The 22,950-nt window shown below is 42.1% G+C and overlaps 1 protein-coding gene across 1 annotated transcript in view; it reads left to right on the top strand.

Annotated features, from left to right (window-relative positions):
• USH2A (usherin) overlaps window positions 1–22,950 on the top strand; it is a 534,168-nt gene that overhangs the window by 80,928 nt on the left and 430,290 nt on the right. The window contains exons 11-13 of the mRNA XM_036277426.1: window positions 1,215–1,410; window positions 4,904–5,545; window positions 18,915–19,098. Coding sequence (XP_036133319.1) covers window positions 1,215–1,410; window positions 4,904–5,545; window positions 18,915–19,098 — 1,022 coding nt within the window. The remainder of the gene's footprint in view (window positions 1–1,214; window positions 1,411–4,903; window positions 5,546–18,914; window positions 19,099–22,950) is intronic.

Genomic DNA, 22,950 nt, shown 5'->3' on the forward strand with positions numbered 1-22,950 from the left:
AGCTGGGTTCAGTCCACATGAAAGAAAACCAGGGCAGGAGGTCGGTGACTTTTTAGAGATTCCGTGTCTGTGCACCTCTCTTGTGAAAGTCCTAAATTATTGTCGCGGTCCTCATACCTGCTGCACGTTTTGTATGTACACGTTCCCATCTGCAAAGTGTTAGCTCTTAATGGTCTTTCTTTAGCCAGTCTAATATCATCTATGTACACAATAGTTGAGTATTATATGTTTTGTATATTTTTATTCTCAAATAAGCAGCGTAAAGAAGAAAAACATACTTCCTTTTCAAGCTATTTTGCCTGAGAATACTCTGACGCAGGTCACTTTTTCACATTTTTAAAAGATGTGTTCTTATTGATTTTAGAGAGAGAGATAAAGAGAAACATAGATGAGAAAGAAATATTAGTTGGCTGCCTCCCACATGCCCCCTACTGGGGATTGAGCCCACAATCCGGGCATGTGCCCTGATCAGGAATCGAACCCAAGACCTTCTGGTACATGGGATGATGCTCAAACAACTGAGCCACACCAGCCAGGGCTATGTTTTTCTCACTCTTTGACCACAATATAAATAATCCAGATATATTGACTGTGATTAAGTCACGCTACACATGAATCGTAAACATACTGAAATATTCCTAAAAGCAGGCTTGTGTTAAAAAAAAATGTTCTCAGGGTTATTATCAGTGGGCATAAAAGGCTGCTATTAATGAAGACCTTTATTTTAAACATTGTTGAAACCTTGAAGGGATACTATTAGTATAGCAAGATCCTTCCTTAAATGAAGCACCTTGTATGCAGAAAACAAGTTTGGATGAACAAGACCGTGCGTGAGAGGAACAGAACAGAGAAGTCAAGTGGTAAAGACTAAATTAACTGCTGTCTCTTTTCTATTCTCGGTCTCCACATGGCCACGCCTCGATTTCTTTAGATGGTGCTCAACGCTTAATTCCACGTTTGCCTTTTCGCCACCGACTCCTGACTTCTCCTCGGTTTATTTTCATTCAGGTCTATATATCCACTCTGCTGAAGCTTCCTCTGTGTTTGTGTGTGTGTCAGGGAAGGAGGAAAAAATACCTTATTGCCTTCTTGTCTGTTTAACATTTAAAGGGTTTGTTCCCCCCTCTCCCTCCTGCCCTGTCTTGTACCTAATGAGCAAATTATCTAAAAATAGATATGTTCATCAGTCTACAAAACTGTTGTATCTTCCCTAGGTGGGGGGTCAGTGTGACTGCAAGAGACGTGTTTCCGGCCGACGGTGCGGTCGGTGCCAGGATGGATTCCACAGTCTCCAGGAGTCGAATCCTGAGGGCTGTAGCCCGTGCCGCTGCAATACCTCGGGGACAGTGGATGGAGACGTCACCTGTCACCCCAATTCAGGCCAGTGCAAGTGCAAAGGAAATGTCATTGGTATGTATGGCGCACAAGTGTGGCCCTCTCTCTGCCACTATCTGGAATGAAATCCTCTATTTGATTTCTTAACAGAAGAGTCGAGCAAATTTTCTTCCTCAAGGCAGGCTGGAAAGAAGAAAAAAAAAAAAAAAACAATTTGAAAGAAATTAACTGTCTAAAAGTGATTAAATTAATAATTCTATCAAACTTCAGCTAGAAGCTTAATCAACCCTTTAGAAGTTCCCTGAGTCTACGGCCTCTGTAGTTCACACGGTCCTATACTAATAAGTCATAGAAAAATACAACTTGCCTACTGCATAGATGTTTCTTTTAGAAAATTAGCACTTTTTCAAAATGTTTTATACTTAATGAGTTCTAAGCAAATCATTTCCATGCTAGTTTTTCTTAATAGACCAAAATAAATGGATTTTTTTTTCAAAATATTCTGTGCTACAGGGTCCTTTGTGATAAATCTTTCCATATTTTTTCTATTATATTTCTTTGAACTGTTCCTATGAAATGCAAAATAAGTCAACATAATTCCACAGATCATGTATATTGCTAGGGTTAGTTATACGGGGCCACATGATTTTAATTTTATAATTCAGTGCCAAGCTGATTATAATAAACAGCCACCTTCGGTGTTATTTATCATTTTTTTATACAAGACGTGCTTTTTTGTTTGTTACTCCCACAGGTATTTTTCAGAAATTAGATTTGATTATAGCAATTTATTACATCCAACATTTTTGAGGGGAACACAGCCACATAAGGACAAAATTTATCAAGTGCCCAAAACGCGCTGTGTACATAATGCACTTTGAAATTTTGATATATGAGAATATTATGAGCGGAAAGTTTCCTGATGAAGTGAGGCTTACATTGTAACTGAACATTCCTCGCTTCCTACAGGAAGTTTAAAAAAGACCTTTACCTTTCTATTGTCATTCAAGACTCCATCGTTATTCTCACATTGACCTGAACCTGATAATAATAAAACCATGCCTGGCAGTCACACACACAAACACGCGTGCGCCCACACATACATACACACACACACATGCATATGTGCATATATACATATATAGGAACATATCATTCATATTTTCAGTCCTGTGATATAATATTAAAACATTTTTCGTCTTTATACACACACACACAATTTTATTAATTCAGCCCGATAAGAATTTCATTTTAATTTAATAAAAGAGAATATAGGCATGCTTAATGCTATTACACATGCTTTCTCTGGTTTAGAGAAAGATTACATTAAAAATTTTAATGTCACTTGCCCTTACGCATTTCAAACATAGCAAAACTAGTCAGAAAAGCTGTGTGACCAACCTGTAGGGAGAAGCACACCTTCGTGTAAGTGTCATCTGGGCTGCTGAGTGAACTCTAAGACCGTTGAATTCAGTCTGTATGGCGTCCTCTGTTCTTTAATAGGAGACATATTTTAAAATCAAAATGTGAATACAAAAGCCAAAGAAAGACCTTTAAAGACAATGGAACAGTGTGTTCTCTATATCAATGTTATCTTTCCGGTGATGGGTTCAATTCCAGAGCTTAAGGAAGAAAAAACATCAACATTCACTATCTACTTAGACTTGTTAAAACCTCCCTACCAATTACCTATTATGCTGGTTGATCCAGATAGTTTTCTGCAGGAAAATATAAATCTATAAATAAATGAAATATATATATATATATTTGACAATGAAATCACCATTTTGATATTATTTCTAACGTTATTTCTGCACATTCAGAATGTTTAATGAAAACATGAACTTGGTGTGCATCACTATTTCTTTTTCTAAGGGGATTAACAAGAAACCTTATTCCATTTTACCTTGTTCATAAGGAAAAAAAAAAAAAAAAACACAGAAAATACAAGTGTGTATTGTCTACGCTTGGAAAAGCAAACTGTTCGAGTTAACAAAACTGTTAAATCTTACTAATGATTCCATCCCCAGTAAAATACATTAGCACCAATAATTTTATTAAAGTAGGTCATTCATCTAGAATAAAAAAGGAGAAGAATGTGAATTAAATGCCAAGTGTGCTAACTCGCCTGTACTTGTTAACACCGAATGCGATGCCCTGTAGGCCTTCTTGAGTATCGTTAGGAATAGATTACCTGTCAGGAATATGTATGGCGTATTCAAATAAGCACTGCGCATATTTTTAAAACTGATATGATATGAATCCATGTAGACCAATTTTAATAGTTCAAAATGAGTCATAATTCTTGTTAACAATACAGTTATTTTTAAAATTTGCAGCAATCGTCGTCCTTTTTTATTTTCCTTATTGAAATTAAATGATATGCCTTAGGTGAGTCATTCATCACTGTTAAAGAACTTGCCTTCCATTGGAGTTCTTGAATTTTTATTCCTATATATACATATATATTATGCATTTCCTTCCCGTTGAGGAAATGCTTTTCTACATATGAGTTCCTGAGTGTGTTTTTGACTGTTATTTTAGTACTAATTTTTTTTATTGCTATTAAAGCTTGAAATAAATGTTTCATTTGATTCATCCCCACGGAGTCAGTTATTTAAATTCATGGATATGAGAAAGCTATCTAAAGAAAGTGTTTTGCATTTCAGCATTTACTATTCAAAAAAAAAATTTTTTTTTATTCTTTGCCTCGTAATACTCTTTGAAAGTAACCTTAGCTGTCAGAGATTGAAGTGTAGTTGATAAAACATTTTTCTCTGTTTGTGAAATGTATATTTGTACTCCTTTAAATAGGAGTAATCTAAACAGCAGACTTTCTTGAGTGTTTAAAAAGGTATGTTCTGAATCGTACAATATGACAAGCAATGTGATTGTTCATGAGCCAAGGAGAACATAATTTATATTAATTGAAAGTGATGAAATATAGGAGCATATAAAAGCATGGAAATAAAAGTGGCTCTGGATAAGTTTTATTTATCTTAATTATTTAAATGTGTGATATTTCTGAGTAAGGATATATACTGTTACCACCCAAACAGTTATCAGCTTAGCATTCTGCTATACATTTTTGGGGGATTCTGATTTCTAGGAAAATAATGTGGTAATATGCAATTCTTCTGCACAGCTTTGAAAATGTATTTCACTCTACTGCACTTTTAAAATTGAGCATGCTTTGTTAATATAAGTAAAAATAATACTTTTAACATAGTTAGTTGTTTTAAAATAATAGTTTTTTAATCATTAACGAGAGAGTCCCGGTATGTGTAATGGTGTAACATTTGCATTAAGCATTTTTCTTTGCATTCAGTATTTTCCTTCGCGTTACGTAAGACATACAAAAAAGTTAACAAAGCACTTGACAAAAATAGAGTCGCATCGTCTCCAAATTCAGTACGACCATCATATTTGGGGTCTGCGATTAGCCCTCCGGCAAACGCTCAACATCTGTGTCTACGTTAAATGTCAGCAGAGCCCTTGTCTGTGCTTCAGCTACCGTGAGAGCATGCTCGAGTCATTTCCACCTTTTTAAAACAAATTTTATCTTTAGGGCTCCGATGTGATCATTGCAATTTTGGATTTAAGTTCCTCCGGAGTTTCAATGAGGATGGATGTGAGCCTTGCCGGTGTAACCTCTATGGCTCAGTGAGCCAACTCTGCGACCCTCTTTCGGGGCAGTGTGTGTGCAAAAAGGAAGCCAAGGGACTTCAGTGCGACCTCTGCGAGGAACATTTTTACGGGCTGGACGTCACTGGTTGCAAGGCCTGTGACTGCGACATGGCTGGGACCCTCCCTGGGACCATCTGTGATGCTGGGACAGGGCAGTGCCGTTGTAAACCCGATGTTGGAGGAAGACGGTGTGATGGATGTTTGGAGGGGTTCTTCCGTCAGCAGCAGAATGAGTCCTTCCTTTGCCTGCCCTGTGACTGTGATACGTCTGGGACAGTAAGTGGCTCTCCGCTGTGTGACCAATCAACAGGACAGTGTCCTTGCAAGTTAGGAGTGACAGGTCCTCAGTGCAATCAGTGTGAGCCTCATTGGTACAATTTGACCACGGGCGATTTCCAAGGCTGCCAGATGTGTGAGTGTGACTCCTTGGGCACCTTACCTGGGACCACGTGTGACCCAGTCAGCGGGCAGTGCCAGTGTTTGCCCAATCGTCAAGGAAGAAGGTGTGATCATTGTCAACCAGGTAAGAGAGACATGCTATACTTTCAGGGCTCGGTGACTTTCTCTTCTCTAGTCTGTATCGGGTGAGTCCTCTTGGTTACTTGGCTGAGGCTCCTGAAACATCGAATCTCCAGCATCCATGCTGAACTCACATCACTGTGCAGCACAGATACAATTGCTTGGTTTACTCGAGATGATGCGGCTGTTTGTTCGACATTTTAGATGAATGCCAGCCAATGGCACTTCAGATTGAGATGTCCTTGTTTTTAATTCCTCAACTTGAACGAAATCCTCTTTCAGCAACTGGGGCAAAAAAAATCTAAGCACAGCAAGAACACATTCTATTTTCCAGAGAAAGAAAGACTTTCCCTACCGGTGTGGCTCAGTGGTTGAGCACTGACCCATGCACCAAGAGGTCACCGGTTTGATTCCTGGTCAGTGCACATGCCCAGGTTGTGGGCTGATCCCCAGTGTAGGGCATGCAGGAGGCAGCCAATCGATGTTCTCTCTCATCGATGTTTCCATCTCTCTCTCCCTCTCCCCCTCTCTCTGTAAAATCAATAAAGAAAAACAAATTGAAAGATAAAAAAGAGAGGAAGACTTGAGCTGCCTATTATATAATGTCAGATAGTCAGATGAGGAACTGATTTTCTGAAGGAAAAAAGAAAAAGACCTAATTGTTTTTCTCTCTAAATTGGCTATATGTTCTGACATCATGTAGAAACATCTAGAATGATTTTCTTTTTTTTATCCTCACCTGAGGACATTTTTGCATTGATCTTTAGAAAGAGCAAGAGGAGAAGAGAGGGAGAGAAAAACATCGATGTGAGAGAAACACATTAACTGGTTGCCACCCACATGACTCCAACCGGGGGCCGGGGACAAACTGCAACCGAGGTACCTGCCCTTAGCGGGAACCGAACCCAGGTCTTTCTGGTCCGTGGGCCAATGCTCTAACCACTGAGTCAAACTGGCCAGGGCAAGGATGATTTTTAAATGCTGTCAATTTGCTGAGATAGACCACTTGTACCCATCTTACTATCTATTTCTCAGCTGAAAGAAAGGTGGATCCTATTGGCTTCTTCCATGATTTTAACTAAAATGATACACTTTCTTTATAATCAATTCATCACGATGTCATATACGTGCACAGATTCACCGGTGGTCTAACAGCTGTCCTCATTGTCCTGTCTGCCAAATACAGCTCTGAGCTCTCTGAGTCTCTGACACTGATCATGACACAGACTTTAAAGGGTGACTGACCGGCCAGGGCAAGGTGGGACTCACGTCCTGTTTACATGACAAGGAATGCAGCTTCACAGAACTGAGCCCTGCCTCTCTGTTGACATTGGTCAGTGTGACAGGTAAATCCAAAAAGACAAGAAGGAATTGATGAGTAATTAATTCTTTTTGAGATAAAAGTGTCAGCAAACAATGCGAACTGGCTGCCACATAAAGGCGGCTGTGTTATCTGGAGGTCCCGCGAAACCTGACACGGAGCCCCAAGTCAGGACTCAGGAACCGGAACGATCTCAGTGGTGTATGTGCATTCATTCACGTGTGACCTTCCCCCTCCCTCTGCCCTTTCCCGCCCTGAAGGGCACTTTCTGCCTCATTCTCCCTCTTAAAAAAAACCGAAACAAAGCAAAACATTGTTATTGATTTTAGAGAGAGGAAGGGAGAGGGAGAGAAACATCAATGATGAAGACATCACTCAGCGGACTCCTGCACGCCCCCTACTGGGGAGGCAGCCTGCTGCCTGGCATGTGCCCTGAGCTGGAATCGAACTGGGGACCTCCTGGGGCATAGGTTGATGCTCATCGCCTGAGCCATACTGGCCGGGCTCACTCTCCCTCTTAGAACTCATGATCGTTTCTCAAGATCTTCATTTAAACCATCCGCTTACAGAACGCACAAGGAATTCTCGTAGTCAGGTGGTAATGGAAGTTGAATAAGGTGATCCAGGCTCTCAGGGGATTAACACTCCAACAAGGGAAATCAGAAACAGCACAAGTAAAGAAAACACAGAGGCAGAGGATTTTGTGACATCCGTGCGTAGAAATTACTCTGGAACACCAGCGATGTACCAGACAAATCACACACAGAAAGGGGCCGGGAGGAAGTAGACTGAGAATGGTTTTCTAATATTTTAATTTAATTTGCATTTTTATCAAAATTTATATTCAGGTCGTTTTAAAAATCACATAGACTTGAAAGGCTCATTATGGGTGGTGGGCACGTAATGCAATGTACGTGATCATGTGTCATAGAAATGGACACCTAAAACATATGTAGTCTTATTATCCAGTGTCACCCCAATAAACTTAATAACTTTTTTTTTGAAAAGAATTTAAGGTTTCCACTGTAAAATAGCTGCTCTGTTGCTCTCCCAGAAATCTCCCTACCACCTTCAGCTCCTACCGATGTTTCTCCTGGCTTTTATTTCTGTATCTCTACATAGACCTTTCCACCTCAACCTTGGAAACGTAAATGATTATCTTCCTACTTAGAATATGAGTGTGTAGCTCTTTATACCTCCTCCTCAGCCATGCCTTTATTTGGCTAAGTCCGTATTCACAGATTATTCTATTGTGACCATGTAAGTCTATTTCACAGCTATGCCATTTAACATGCTTTGATGATATTTCTTTTCTTGGAAAGTTTGCCTTTGCTTAGTTTTCTAGGGATCCCTTCAATATTTCTAGGAATCAGAACTCCAATAGAAATCTATCCAAGAAATCTAGCAGGTTTTTTTTGTTTATTTGTTTTTTGTTTTTGTTGTTCTTTTTTTTTAATTCTCCCCTGAATATGTCAGTCTGCAGCAGGACTTCAGTCCCTGATTTGAGCTGGTTGATTTCTCGTTCTGTTGCACAGGTTTGTCCTAGGTCTCACTTTGGTCGCTGCGCTGAGGTTTTCCGTCACACGCCTCTGTGTTGGTTTCCCTGTTGATGAACCCTACGTGTTCTGCTTCGCTTTATTTGCACACTTGTTTCTGCATACTCTCCAGCAGCTCGTGAACAAGGGGGCGATTGGAGAATTGTGAATGTCTGAAATGACTGTTGTTTCACATTTAAATCTATTCGGAGTATTACCACGGTGTAGAATCGTTTTCACTCAACACGCTATTTCACCTTTATCTTCTAGGACTGTCAATCAAACTCTTGTTTCGTTCCTTCTTCTTTCCATTCCGGAAGCTTCTACCATTTCCATATATATGATTTCAGAAAATGTTATGATGTGTTTGTTGTTAAATCATTTTTCTCGGCATTCAGTGGGCCCTTTTTTTTCTGTAGATCAGTGTTCTTATATTCTGAGGAAATCTATAAAATGCCTTATAGCAACATCTAGACTAGTGTTTGTACAAGTAACTGGACATCAAGCCTAGCCACGTTGAAGCATAAAATAGTCATCCCCAGCGTTTTATGTAATCCCTGTGTTTACTCCAGCACTTTGTCCCTGTACCTGAACGTCCAAACTCTCCCTGATTTAACTTTTAAAGAGAAAACATGTCTTGTCTCAAAATGCAAGAGGGAAGCGTTCTGGTTGGGGAGGGGCTGACCTACGCCTCACACTTGACTTTGGAAACCTCCGGAGCATCTAATTGCAAACATTTCTTTTCAGAGTTTTGTATCCTAAATCAGGTGACTTCGTGTTGGCCGCCCCCTGCTTTCCCTGGTAGAAGCTATCGTGGGGTTCCATCTTCTCTTCTGTTTTTTGGTTTCTGGAGATTTCGGAAGAGAAAATGTGATCAACTCTGCTTAACTGAGCACGTTAGCCTGTTACAGGCTGGGCTGTAATCTTTTCAGGCCAAATCCATGCAGTTACGCCTCTTCTGGTTTCCTCACAACCCACGTCTCTCTTCTCTAAATCAGTCTTGTTGCTTTGCCTTCACGTGGATCCAGAATTTGCTACTTGACACCCTCACGTATCCATCCTGGTCCCAGCCAGTTCATTCTTTCTCCTGGACTCTTCAAAAAGCCTCCTAAAGATTCCATCCTTCTTCAGTCCCTTCTCAACATGCGGCCAAAGTGAGATTGTTGATTGGCTTTCCATCGATGTAGTTAAGAAACAGAGTTGATTCAGTCAACATGGCTCAGTGGTTGAGCATCAGACTCATGCACCAAGTTCGATTCCGGGTCAGGGCACATGCCCAGGCTGTGGGCCAAATCCCCAGTGGGGAGCATGCAGGAGGCAGCCAAAAGATGTTTTCTCTCATTGATGTTTCTCTCTCCCTCTCTCTGTAAAATCAATTTTAAAAAAAAAGAGTTGATGGGCTTTAACAACCCACACGATCTGTAATACCCATGAGTGCTCTGACCTCATTTCATGAATCTTCAAGACCCTTTATTTTTTCCTCTTTAGCATCCAAGTCGAATCACTGTTTCTCGGTTGTTCTATCCCAGGCACACAGAGTAGCATTGCCATGGTGGGTGCTTCGTGCATAGTTTCTGAATTAAGTGAACAATTACCTTTAAACCCCCCCTCAGTGCATTCTCCTGTCTTCAGGCACGGGCACTGTGCAAGCCTGTGAGCAGGTCTTTCATTACCCACCACGGGAGGACGGGGTGCTTGGTCCTGTGGGAATGAGAAGGGTATGGTTTTGGACAAAACATGATGTTCTGTACTCATATGTAGCTTATGGAAAGGTCAATGTGCGTGTGTGTGAGTCTCTCTCTTTTTGTTTTGTTTTTGGTCCTGCATTCTTTTATTTTTAATTTTTGCCTTCATTGACTTTAGAGAGAGGAAGGGAGAGGGAGAGAGAGATAGAACCATCGATGAGAGAGAACATCAACTGGCCGCCTCCTGCACGCCCCCCCTGGGGATCGGGCCCACCCCCTGGGCATGTGCCCTGACCAGGAATTGAACCGGTAACCTCTTGGTGCGTGGGTCAACGCTCAACCACTGAGCCACACCAGCCGGGCAGTCCTACAGTCTTATAGCTTCAGAAACTACGGTGAATGCGGCTCTTACTGTTACATTGGCACTGAGAACGAAACACCCTTATCTTCAAGCATCTTGATCATAAGCCGCCGCTTCAAGTAGCCAGCCCTGCCCACGGCACGCGGGACACACGGCGGGATCGAGCTTTCGTCCTCGTACTCCGGGGTGCGGGGCTCCAGACTGCTGTGCCGAGCAGTGGGCGTGCGGGGCGGCCTGGCCAGGCGAAGGGCTTCTGCCTGCCGGGTTCACACGTAATTGTAAATATTACCGCCCGGAGTGGACGGCTGCACATAGACTCTCGTCCCACCTTCTTACAAAACATTATTAAGGAAGGTGCATGTAATGAAACCTCATGTATTATTAACCTAACCTTACTCGGATGTACAAGGAATAGGCTTAATTCAACTAAAATTTATAGGCAATTTATTAAAGCAGCGGTGTGCATTAGAAGGTACATTAGCGCCACATTGGCGTTAATATGCCATTCAACAACTTGAACAGAGGTTAAAAACGCTGCTTAACCTCCATTAAGTATTGTAAAAATGCTTTAATTTAAAATTATTTGGAGTGTGTGTACATATATGAATGTACACATACCCACACTAATAAATATAGCACTAAGTGTGTGTTTCCGGGACATTTTGTCAGTGCCGGCGACCTCGGGATGGTCAGCGGCAGGCACTTAGCGGGAGGCCGGGCCGAGGGAGCCAGGGAAGGATGTGACCCACCCTTGACCTTGAGAGCTGGAGGCAGGGAGGGTTTATTGGGGACTATGCAGCTTTGGAGTAAAATAAAGGCTAATTTATAATGAAAACAGCTTCGTGTGACATGCTTTGTGCTAATAGGACAATTTCTCATGCTTTCCTCCGGTATTTGCTTTTGGTTTTGTTTTATAAACCACACAGACTATTAGAAAGTAAAGCAGAGTCTCTGGCTTCATTCAGAAGCTTATCATCTTTGCCAAGCAATGAGCTCCTTGACCAGAATTGCGCACCAGGCCTGGCCGGCGGAGCTGGGGCTCGAAGGCGGATAGCCCGATAAGGATCGGGGTGTTGACGTTGAGATTCATTTAAACCACAGGTCCTAGTTGTGGGTGAAACAGCTTTCTAGGTTAAGATGCTTTTCTCGAGAGACCAGAGTCTCAGAATAAGAGCCTGCCCCTTGATCAGTCGTCAGGAAGGGTCTGTCACAACTTTAGATACATCTAGAAAAAAGAGTATATGACAAGTCATGATTTAAACGTTCATCTAGGAAAATCCTACCTTCATAGAAAACTGCCTAATAAAAAGTGTAATGATTGTGGCTCAGTGGTTGAGCATCGACCCAGAACCAAGAGGTCGCCAGTTCAATTCCCAGTCAGGACACATGCCCAGGTTGTGGGCCCGATCCCCAGTGGGGGGCATGCAGGAGGCGGCCAATCGATGTTCTCTCTCATCGATGTTTCTCTCTCTCCCTCTCCCTTCCTCTGTCTCGAAAATCAATGAAGCAAAAAAGAATTTTTTAATTGTAATGATGATACTGTTGACTGAATGTCCATTGTTTGCCAGACCCTGGAATAGGGTTTTAGCTATCAGTCCTATTTCGTATGCTCAACATTTGTCTGATGGAAAGACTAGTATCATACCCATTTTTGAGTAGGGAAAATACATTTCAACTAAGTGGAGCAACTGTTCCTAAGTCCTGGCGCACCTGCCCACAGAGCCTGCACCGAGAAAGAGGGAAACTTTTCCTTTTTTTTCTGAATAGCCCAATATTTGTCATATGTGTTCACTCAGTGAATATTCAAAGGTGGGTTAAAATAGACAATCTCACAAGTATTTGTAAACTTGCTCCACTCTCAAAGTCACCTCAACCTGCGACTGGCTGATTATTTCAGGTCCTGGGGTATCTCGTTTGTTGTGTAGCGTCCGAGTAATAGTTCCATAGTGAAAGTGAGCACAGTCTGGGAGAGGCTGTCTAGAAATAGATGATCTGCATGGATTAAACTGGAGAAATACTTAACATGGATGCAATGCCTAGAGAGACTTCAGAGCAGAGTTGATAACCATGGAGGCCGAGGAAAATGGGACCAAAGAATTTATTTATTTATTTTAAAGGGATTTATTTTATTTTTTTTCTTTATTAATCTTTAGAGAGAGAGGGAAAGAGAGATGGAATTATCGATGAGAGAGAACATAAGTTGGCTGCCTCCTGCATGCCCCCCACTGGGGATCGGTCCCACAACCTGGGCATGTGCCCTGACTGGGAATCGAACCGGCGACCTCTTGGTGCATTGGCTGATGCCCGGCTGGTGTGGCTCAGTAGAATGTTTTTGCTCATATGAGCATGTGATTATGTCTTTCATCCTAAGAGCAGGAGACAGTTTGGGGGTAACATTTTCTTTCTGCAGCTCGGTTCTGTCTGTTGATGAGGAAGGATCACGTTATAAAGTTATTACGTCTGCTTCGTAGACTTTTCCTTCTGGGCCAGGCCACCCTCTCAGAATGCACAGATTTATGTCCACCATTTTTCTTTTTATCATTAAAAAAATCATCTCATGTTTTGTTGTTGTTGTTTTTTTAATCCTCACCTAAGGATATTTTCCCACTTATCTTCAGATCGAGTGGGACGGGGAGAGAGACAGAGAGAAACATCGATGTGAGACCAACACATTGACTGTCTGCCTCCTGCACAACCCCGGCCAGGGCCAGGGACCAAACCACAATCAAGGTACGTGCCCTTGACCGGAATTGAACCCGCGACTCTTTGGTCTGTGGAGTGAAGCTCTAACCATTGAGCCAAACCAGCCAGGGTCATCATCTCATGTTTTAAGGGGTAACAGATCATTCATCCATCCATCTGTACATCCATCCATTCAGTCTTTCATCCATTTTATTCATATATTCTTTTTTTTAAATAAATATCTATTGGATAAATTACTATGTACCAGGGAGTATGCTGTGTGCTGATGTAAGATATACACTCAAATATATTAAGGTTTATGGTTTAGTAGGGGAAACTAACTTGTACATAAACACAATAGTATGATAAGTACAATGCTGGCAATAAACAATATAAAGAACTACACAAGGGCCCTGGCCAGTTTGGCTCAGCGGTTTAAGCATCGGCCTGCGGTCCGGAGAGACCCGGGTTCGGTTCCCGCTAAGGGCATGTACTTCGGTTGCAGTTTGTCCCCGGCCCTGGTTGGTCGTGCGGGTGGCAGCCACTCGATGTGTCCCTTCACGTCGATGTTTCTCTCTCTCTCTCTCCCTTCCTCTCTCTCCCTCCCACTCTATCTGTACAAAAAAATGGAAAAATATCCTTGAGTGAGGATAAAAATAAAAAATAAAAAAAAAGAACTACACAAGGAAACAGACTGATTAATTTTTGAAAGACAGGGGATATGGAGGACTTAGAAGAGAAAGTGATTTTTGAGCTGAGTTTTACAACTAAATCAGAGTTGGTGAGATACTCAAGGTGAGTATAACAGTCCAGGAAGAAGAAAAAGAAATGCAGACTTTTAAAAGCATATTTAAACTAATTAAGAAAGAGTTTAGGAAAATCTTTTTAAAATGTTTTTAATAATTTTTTTTTAGAGAGAGAGGATGGGAGAGAGAGATAGAAACATCAATGAGAGAGAAACCTCGATCGGCTGCCTCCTGCACACCCCCTACTGGAGATCAAGCCCCAAACCCAGGCATGTGCCCTGACCCAGAATGGATCCGGGACCTCTCAGTCCATGGAACTAAGATCACTCCACTGAGCCACACCAGCCAGGCTGGGAAAGCCTTTTATTTTATTTTATCCTCACCCGAGGATATTTCTCCATTTTTTGTACAGATAGAGTGGGAGGGAGAGAGAGGAAGAGAGAGAGAGAGAGAAACATCGACGTGAAAGGGACAGATCGAGTGGCTGCCACCCGCACGACCAACCAGGGCCGGGGACAAACTGCAACTGAAGTACGTGCCCTTAGCGGGAACCGAACCCGGGTCTCTCCGGACCGCAGGCCAACGCTCTAACCGCTGAGCCAAACCGGCCAGGGCAGGAAAGCCTTTTAAATAAGATAAATTAGACCTTGGAGTGAATGATATTAACATGTATGTATGCGTTTATTGATGTTTGGTCAAATCTATGAATAATAACTTTAGCATTCTCTTCATATACAACTACCAAATGGAGGAAAACTATTACCGTCTTGATTTGAAGACTAGCGTCATCTACTGCACTGTATTCTGAAACTATTGATTTGTAAAACCATTCGAAGATAGTCTTTTGTTACCTGATATAGGTGAGCCACAAATTCCTCCCTCGACTCCTCGCTTAACATCATCATGTCCATTCTCTGGCTGATGCAGAGAGTGGTTTCTCCTAAATGGCTCCCAATTAGTGCTAAGCCTCGGCACTGCCCTCTTTTCTGAATAAGGCCCCGGGTTAAACTTGTTTTTTTCTCCCACTAAGACCCGGGGAAAGCCTAGTTGTTCATGGTCCTCGGGAGGGACATTGCTAGGAAATGGCCTCTTCTTTTATGCCCAAGACAGGTACTGTGTTGTACAAATAGCCACGACAGGAGATAATACCGGCTGCCTTGCTAATAACCCTGAACTCTCAGGATTCTGTGAAGCTTCTCCAAGATAAAGCAATGCTGTTTTATGATACGGGTGACTTTTTTGCTTTAGCTGCAAAACACATTGTTTGCCACAGGAGACTTGTCCTGCTTGGGACCAGGGGTTTGCTGCAATAAAACCAGGGACAGTCATAAACACGAAGGGGCTGATCTGTGCCATAGACACGCAAATCTTCAGCACTACATCAGATAAGGGGCTGGCGCCGTCCTAATGGCTGCGCTGCGTTTGAGTACGTGGTACAAGATGATTCGTGGAAAGAAATCACAAAAAGAGCCAATGGGACAGATAGAAAGGTGGGGAGCATGAAATGGAGCTCATGGAAGGAGACCCGAAATGCGTTGACTTAAAGAAAAGAAATTAAGGTCAGCTGTCTTGAAGCCGCACTCAGGAGTTGAAGCTTCAGGAGGTGGGAAAGGAAAAGGTGGTTTTCTATAGTTGGAAGCCATAAAAGGGAAGGTAATGGTCTACAATTAGGCACATTCAGGTAAGGCAAGAGGTAATCATTGAACAGGAAGGTACCTGAGTCATCCTAATTAGAACTGCTTAAAAATAGGACAACTCAAATACTGGTGGGATTAACCTTTATAATCACGCTCCAGAGAGGATGAGGGAAATTAACCCCGGACAAATTCCAGTGTATTCTCTTCCTTAAAGCTGTACCTCGAGGCCGCAGCCTCCCTGGGTGTTTGAACACCTTTTTTTTTTTTTTTTTTTTTTGGTTCTTCTCTACTTGTTATCTCTATTTTTTTCCTATGGCACTCTTTATTCTCCAACACTTGGGCAACCCAGTCTTCTGCACCCAAATGTATCCTCCTTGTCCTCCCAGAGTTATCCAATAAATCATTTCTTGTAAAAAAAAAAAAAAAAAAAAAAAGTATCCTTCATTGTTCTAGAATTCTCTGTAGCTCAAAGCGGTTACAATACGTCAAAATTAATTCTACTTCTAAGTATCTGTTCTAAATGTATAATTTATCCAAGTTGGAGAACTGTTAGAACATTCACGATGCTATCATCATGGATTTAAGGACCTAGGTATCTTCACAAGAAGAAAAATACATAGAATCACAGCCGCAGTGATCTTGAATCCAAAATAGAAGTCTCCTAAACTGGTGACTTTGATCCCATAATGAATCAGGTGGGAGAGTATACATTGATTGGCATGGCCATATGCTACTTTATATCCTATACAGCAAATTGTGGTCAATGGATACAAAGAAGCAAATGACATAGTCTAGTGGTAAATTATAATAAAAGTGACAGTACTCGGTCTTCCCAACTGACTGGTACAGATTTTGAGTTGCTTTTTTTTTTTTCCTCATTGAGTACCATCTTTTCTACCTTACTATTCCCGGAAGCTTTTCAAGACAGACTACGCAGGGCGTAAGAGAAGATATACGAACATGTTGGTGATGGTTGTGAAAGAAGGGTTTGTTTTCAACAAAAGCCTCAAATGAGTCTCCTAGTGTTGCAGTTACCACGGGCTTCTCCTTAGAGAACAGATGACTCAGTGTGGATTTGCTTAGTGTTCACTTCTTTCTCTCTTTCAGAATCACTGATATTTTATATGTTTAGACATGTGACCACCACTGTACAATTCATTTTCGTTTGCTAGAACTTTATTCATCAGAATCCCTCTCCCCCATTTTTATTAGAATTTCTTAGCATTATGCATTGTGCTTGTGTGTGTGTGTATGTGTATGTTCATATGTATTTAAGTACACACGTGTCAACCCCAAGAAGGATTTCTCTCTCATTTGCCTGCTGCGTCGTTCGAATGCCCAATTCCTTTTTAGTTTTATAACTGTTGACTTCTACCTTCTAGGTCTAAGAAATTTCAAATAACTTGAAAATATTGTTGAATCATATTTTAATTTCTTTCTTTTTGCTGTAATAAAAAAATGGGTTTAGTCTGGCTGGTGTGGCTCAGTGGTTGAGCTTCAACCCATACACCAAGAGGTCACTGGTTCAATTCCTGGTCAGGCACATGCCCAGGTTGTGGGCCCGATCCCCAGTGGGGGGCGTGCAGGAGGCGGCCGATGGATGTTCTCTCTCATCGATGTTTCTATCTCTCTCCCTTTCACTTCCTCTCTCTCTCTCTCAAAAAAAAAAAAAAAATCAATACAGAAAAAAAAATTATAATGGGTTTATAATTAATTTAAATTTGAGGATTTTAAAAAATAGGGTATTTGTGGGAATCAGTGCCTATTTCATAATTTGGTACCTTTTTGGGCATTCATCAAAGGCTTACAGAGTGTCTACTTTGGACGAGCACTGTACTGATGCCGGGGAGACAGTGATGACTTCATCAGATGGGCTACCTGCCTTCATGGAGGTTACAGTCTGGTGGAAATGAGGTTATAAGTTCACGAGACTCTAAAGGAAGTAAACAGGATGGGACAGAACCATCTAAGGCATGGCTCAACTGGACTCGGTGAGGTTCCTCCCGGAATTCACAGGACCCGTTGTGTGTGGGTGAGCGGAACGGAGAAGGGGGCTCAGGGTCATCTCAGCAGACAGACCTGCACAGGAAGAGGCCTTCGGTATCGAGAAGAGAAAGCCTGGGGCAGGCTGAGTTGGGATGAGCAGCACCTGAAGCTGGGGAGACGGGGGGGCCTGATAGAAGGCTGACGGCTGCATCAGAGACCTCAGGGTTCTTCCTCAGGAAACAGGGAGTCAGCGAACAATGTTAAAGAGAAGAATGAGAGGGTGGAATCATGCTTTGAAAACGACGGTTCCAGCTGCACTAAAGAGCAGGTCGAAGGGGACAATACGATACGTTGGACGAGAGAAGCCTCTGCTTGAGGGGCCCGTGTTTGAATCCCGGTTCCGCTGTTTGTCACCTATCATTTCACAAAAGTGGGTTATTCTTTCTGATCTTCGGTTGTCTAATTTATATAGCAAACAAAGTAACAACAACAATAATAATAATACCTGAATTATTAGCATTGCGGCTTATGATAGTCTCCGGTACATCGTGTTAACTATGAAACACTTGGTGGTGACTTTAACTTGGTGGCAGCAGGGATGGAGAGTAGATTAAATTCTTAAAAGATAATATCCCTTGACTTGGTGATTAGCTACATGGAGCACGGGGGAAGGGAAGGACTCAAACATTGCCAGTTTTAGCAAAATAAAGGATGCTCATTTAAAATTTAATTAAATTTTTTTTCTTTATTGATTTTACAGAGAAAGGAAGGAGGAGGGAGAGAAAGATAGAAACATCAACGAGAGAGAACATTGATTGGCTGCCTCCTGCATGCCCCCCACTGGGGATTGAGCCCACATCCTGGGCATGTGCCCTGACTGGGAATTGAACCGGTGACCTCTTGGTGCAGGGGTCAATGCTCCACCACTGAGCCACACTGGCCGGGCTAAATTTTAATTTTAGATAATTTTTAATATAAGCAAATATCAGATGAGACATACTTTCATTTAAAAAATCATTATTAATTAGAAATTCAAATTTAACCGGGCATCTTGTATTTTACCTGGCAAGGATGTTTCCGGCTTCGAGGTCGGGCATCCGTAGACACGGTGATGCTACTTGTTAAAATGAAGATGACTCGAGGAAGAACCATTTTTAGTGGGAAGATCATGAAGTCGGTTTTAAATGCACGAAATTTTAGGGGCCTGGGAGACACCAGGTACAAGGCAAATGATTGACTCAGCCTTTCTCGGGTGGTAATTGACACCGAGTTAAGAACAGCTATGGGCCCCTCTGTTTTGGGATTTGGTTTAGTGGCCCCTATGAAGTGCTCTGTGTTTTGATGTAATCGAAATACTATCTTTTAAAGACAAGACTGGATAGGAAGCATATATAAAATCTCTTTTATTGTTTTATTCCAGGTTTTTATCTCTCTCCAGGCCATGCCGCTGGCTGCCTTCCATGCTCGTGCCACGCAGCTGTCGCAGACCATCACATCTGTAACGGCCGGACTGGGCAGTGCGTGTGCCGAGACGCGTCCACTGCCGGGCTGAGCTGCGACCACTGTGAGGACCGTCACTTCGGATTTGACCCTCAGACTGGAAGGTGACTATTTCTAGGGGTGCATAATTAAATAATTATAGTCGCAATGACCTTTTATTTTTAACCAACAGGCACTTTTTTGGCAGGTTCTTTTGTAAAATGCAATATTTTCTCCCCTCCTTAGCTGGTTGATATATTTTAACTCTTTGATGCCTGCATTTTGTTAAACATGATGGTAATCTTGCCGTATTTCCTAGAGTTCTAACGTATGCATTGCTATACATTGATAGAGAGACCCAATATTAGGGCCTGGGAATATTTAACTTGATAAAATCTTTTTCCCTCAAAGAACTTACAATTTGAATGTGGAAAAAGACAGGTGAAGAAATATTCCTGGAAGAAAACAACCTCCCCTTCCCCCCCCCCACACACACACACAATGTAAGGGCTAGGATAGCTAGCATATGTATATCTGTATCTTGTTTTACGTGGCCCCGAATTTATTGTGTATTTATTAATTTTGTGCATCCATGTATGTTGCCCCTGCCTTTCTAATTTAGATTTAAAGACTGGCAGATAAGAAACATATCTTCATATTCAGTGACATGATTTCCCCCCAGTGTATAACGTACATTCGGAAAATAATTTCATTGCTTTTCAAAGTTACACTGTCTTTATGTTCCTCTCCTTCCCTAGACATCTGCGGGCATTTCCTTCCATGCACCTGTGTTCATTGCTCTATTTTTTTGAAGATGAGCTGGAATGATGATTCCATATGAGGTTATTTTTATTCCCAGGTTATATTATAAATTTGTCTAGGGTGGGGGCTATATCCACTAATTCTTCCATGTTCCTGTCTCCAAGCATCTAGGATTGTGTTTTCCATAAACCAAGCAAATCTGTTTCGGGTGGGGGGGGGGGTGCGCACGTGTGTTCATGACTATACTTGCTAATTATTCAAGGGTTTGAGATTATTGGACTCTTTCAACACCCTGTCCCCACGCTGTCTGCCTCGTCCCTCACACTCTTCAGTAACACCTCAATTGGCATGTGCACAGGGCGATAGTTTAAATGCTTGAAAAAGAATTTCAGCCAGTTTATTTGGCTTTCGACTAAAAGTCAATGTGATTAAAAACCACTTTACCGTGATATTTAGGATGTTTATTCAAACCCTTTCTTGCTCTTATTACATATGGCTATTGCACCCACGCTGCTTCCCTTCGGTGACCGCTGCTTTATCGTCCTGTTGGTCCAAGAGCACCGTCACCCCTTCCTGGCTTTGTGACTATAAGATCCAGTACCCGAGAGCATCCCCGCTCTTTGTCGTAGGCTCCTCTTCTCTCGGGCACAGGCTGGAGGAGGTGGAGAGATTCACTGGACTAACACAGTCCCAAGCAGGCTGCGGTCGCTGGTCTCGCACATGGACGGAGCTGACTTTTCAGTGGGATTGGTACTTTCATGATTTCTTCACTGCTCTTTCCCCTCAGGAACTCCCACCTACAGTTTTAGTGTAGTCAGGTGCATCTCTTTTTCAGTTGGTTGCTAATTCACTTGGCAAACCACAGGAGTCTCAGCATTTTCTCTGTTCAGGCTCCTTGAGATGTCTGGGTCACCCTTTGTACCAGTGCTAAGGTGACACCATGTGTCTCTCTTCCTTGTGGTCCTCATCTGGTTGTGAGAATTACACATTCTTCCTTACCCTGTGCCACACTGTTTTCTTTACTATAGTTTTGTAATATATTTCAAAATCAAGAAGCGTGATGCCCCGAGTTTTGTTCTTCTTGTTGAACCTGTGCTTTGCAACTTAAAATAACTCTAGGACCTTCTATAACTTAAGAAAGACCAGATGCCCTGACCGGTTTTCTCAGTGGTTAGAACGTCGGCCTGGGGACCAAAGAGTCTCGAGTTTAGTTCTGGTCAAGGGCACATACCTCAGTTGCAGTTTGGTCTCCAGCCCTGGTTGGGGTAATGTGGGAGGCACCCAATCAATTTGTCTCTCTCACATTGATGTTTCTCTTTCTCTCTCCCTCCGACTCTGAAAATAAATGGAAAAATATCCTTGTGTGAGGATTAAAAAAAAAAAAAGAAAGACCATAAAAGTTTTATACCTGATCTACTACATATCCAGGTTTCAAGCAGGGGCCTTGCCCTGTGCAGTATATTTAAAGGATCGGTGAAAGATGAAAGGAAGTTAATTTATGGTTGCTTGTTATGACTCATGGTTTTTCCACGTGCCAATTACTTCATTGTCCTCCCTACTTCTTAAAAGTATCTCTTTCTTTGGCTTCTTAGATCTTACTTCAGTTATTTGTTTATCTATCTCTTTTGCTGACTCCTACTCTTTATTCTGCCACTTCAATGTACATATCTAGGTCTATGATTTAACTCAATGCATGCATGCTAATGACTCTCAGATATGTTGCTATCTATTAAGATCTCCACCAGGGACTCTAGGTAGCTAGGCAGTTAGTGTCTCCCTGAGTTTTACATGTAAATGCCTCTCTTGCCTCCCACTCTTTGTTTTTGTTTTTATTTTTTTCTTTTATTGACTTTACAGAGAGAGAAAGGGAGAAGGAGAGAGAGAGAGAAACATCGATGAGAGAGAACATTGATTGGCTGCCTCCTGCATGCCCCCCACTGGGGATCGGGCCCACAACCTGGGCATGTGCCCTGACCGGGAATTGAACCAGGGACCTTTTGGTGCAGGGTCGACACTCGACCACTGAGCCACACCAGCAGGGCACCTTCCATTCTTCATAGAACCAACACAGAACCAATTTTTTACATTACTTTCCTTACCTCCTACAAAAATAGAAATGAAAAGTTTCGTGCCATCTCAGGTGGTCATAATCTTGCTAAAAGAGACATGAACCTTAAAATAACCGTCCATGTCCACACCATGCACTTGTGAGTCCAAGTGTCCTCAGACTGGGCAAGGTTGGCTCTGACACTCAGCAGAGGCGGCCGCTATAGAAAGCCACCACCGATGATGTAGCTCCTCTGAAAATAATAGAAAGAATAAAACCGCCCATGACCATAGGGGGCTCAGGGAACCCAGGAGGATGTGTCCCTGGTTAGACCGGTTGTGCAGAAGGGCTGTGCCCTGAGCTGACCCCTCTGTCCCGCTGACGGATTCCGCTGTCTCTCTCCGCCTTAACGCGGGCAGTCGCTAGAGAAGAAATCCGCTAGCACGGAAGGTCATAGAGGGAGATATTTCAAATGTGACAGTGAGAATTGCTTGAGTTTATACTTTTGCTCATCGTTGAGAAAAGATAAAAATGGATTTTGTTCTTTTTATGAGTTTCATTCCTTTCCTGAATGATATCGAAGTCTCTTTGTTGACTTCTGGTTGCTATTGTGAACATATACTAACAATGACCATTTGGAAAATGTGTTCAAAGATGGCTAAAATATATGGGATTCCATCTAGTATCAGGAATTTTTGTGTCCTGAAGAGAACAAGTCGCTTATTGTCTAAATGTATACAGATAGGCAGTGTAGGAAAATAAGCATTTATGTCCTGATGTTAAACTCTTTTTTAAGAAGAAAGACAGAAAGGTGAAATCAGTTGAATACACCCTGCACTGGGCACTGTGGCAAGCACCTGCAAGAATACATGTATTTCGTTAATTTCCAAATATCTGCAATAGAACGTAAGTGTTTTATTGTTAAGAAAGAAGAAGAGTCCGGCTTGTGTGGCTCAGTGGTTGAGCATCGACCCATGCACCCAGAGGTCGCCGGTTCGATTCACGGTCAGGACACATGCCCAGGTTGTGGGCCAGATCTCCAGTTGGGGGGCATGCAGGAGGCGGCCAATCAATGTTCTCTCTCCTTCTCCCTTCCTCTCTCTCTAAAATTAATAAAGAAAAAAAATTCTTTTAAAAAAGAAAGGAGAATATACAAATATTATGGTAT

Source organism: Molossus molossus, unplaced genomic scaffold, assembly GCF_014108415.1.
Source record: "Molossus molossus isolate mMolMol1 unplaced genomic scaffold, mMolMol1.p scaffold_m16_p_23, whole genome shotgun sequence".
Taxonomy (NCBI): Eukaryota; Metazoa; Chordata; class Mammalia; order Chiroptera; family Molossidae; genus Molossus; species Molossus molossus.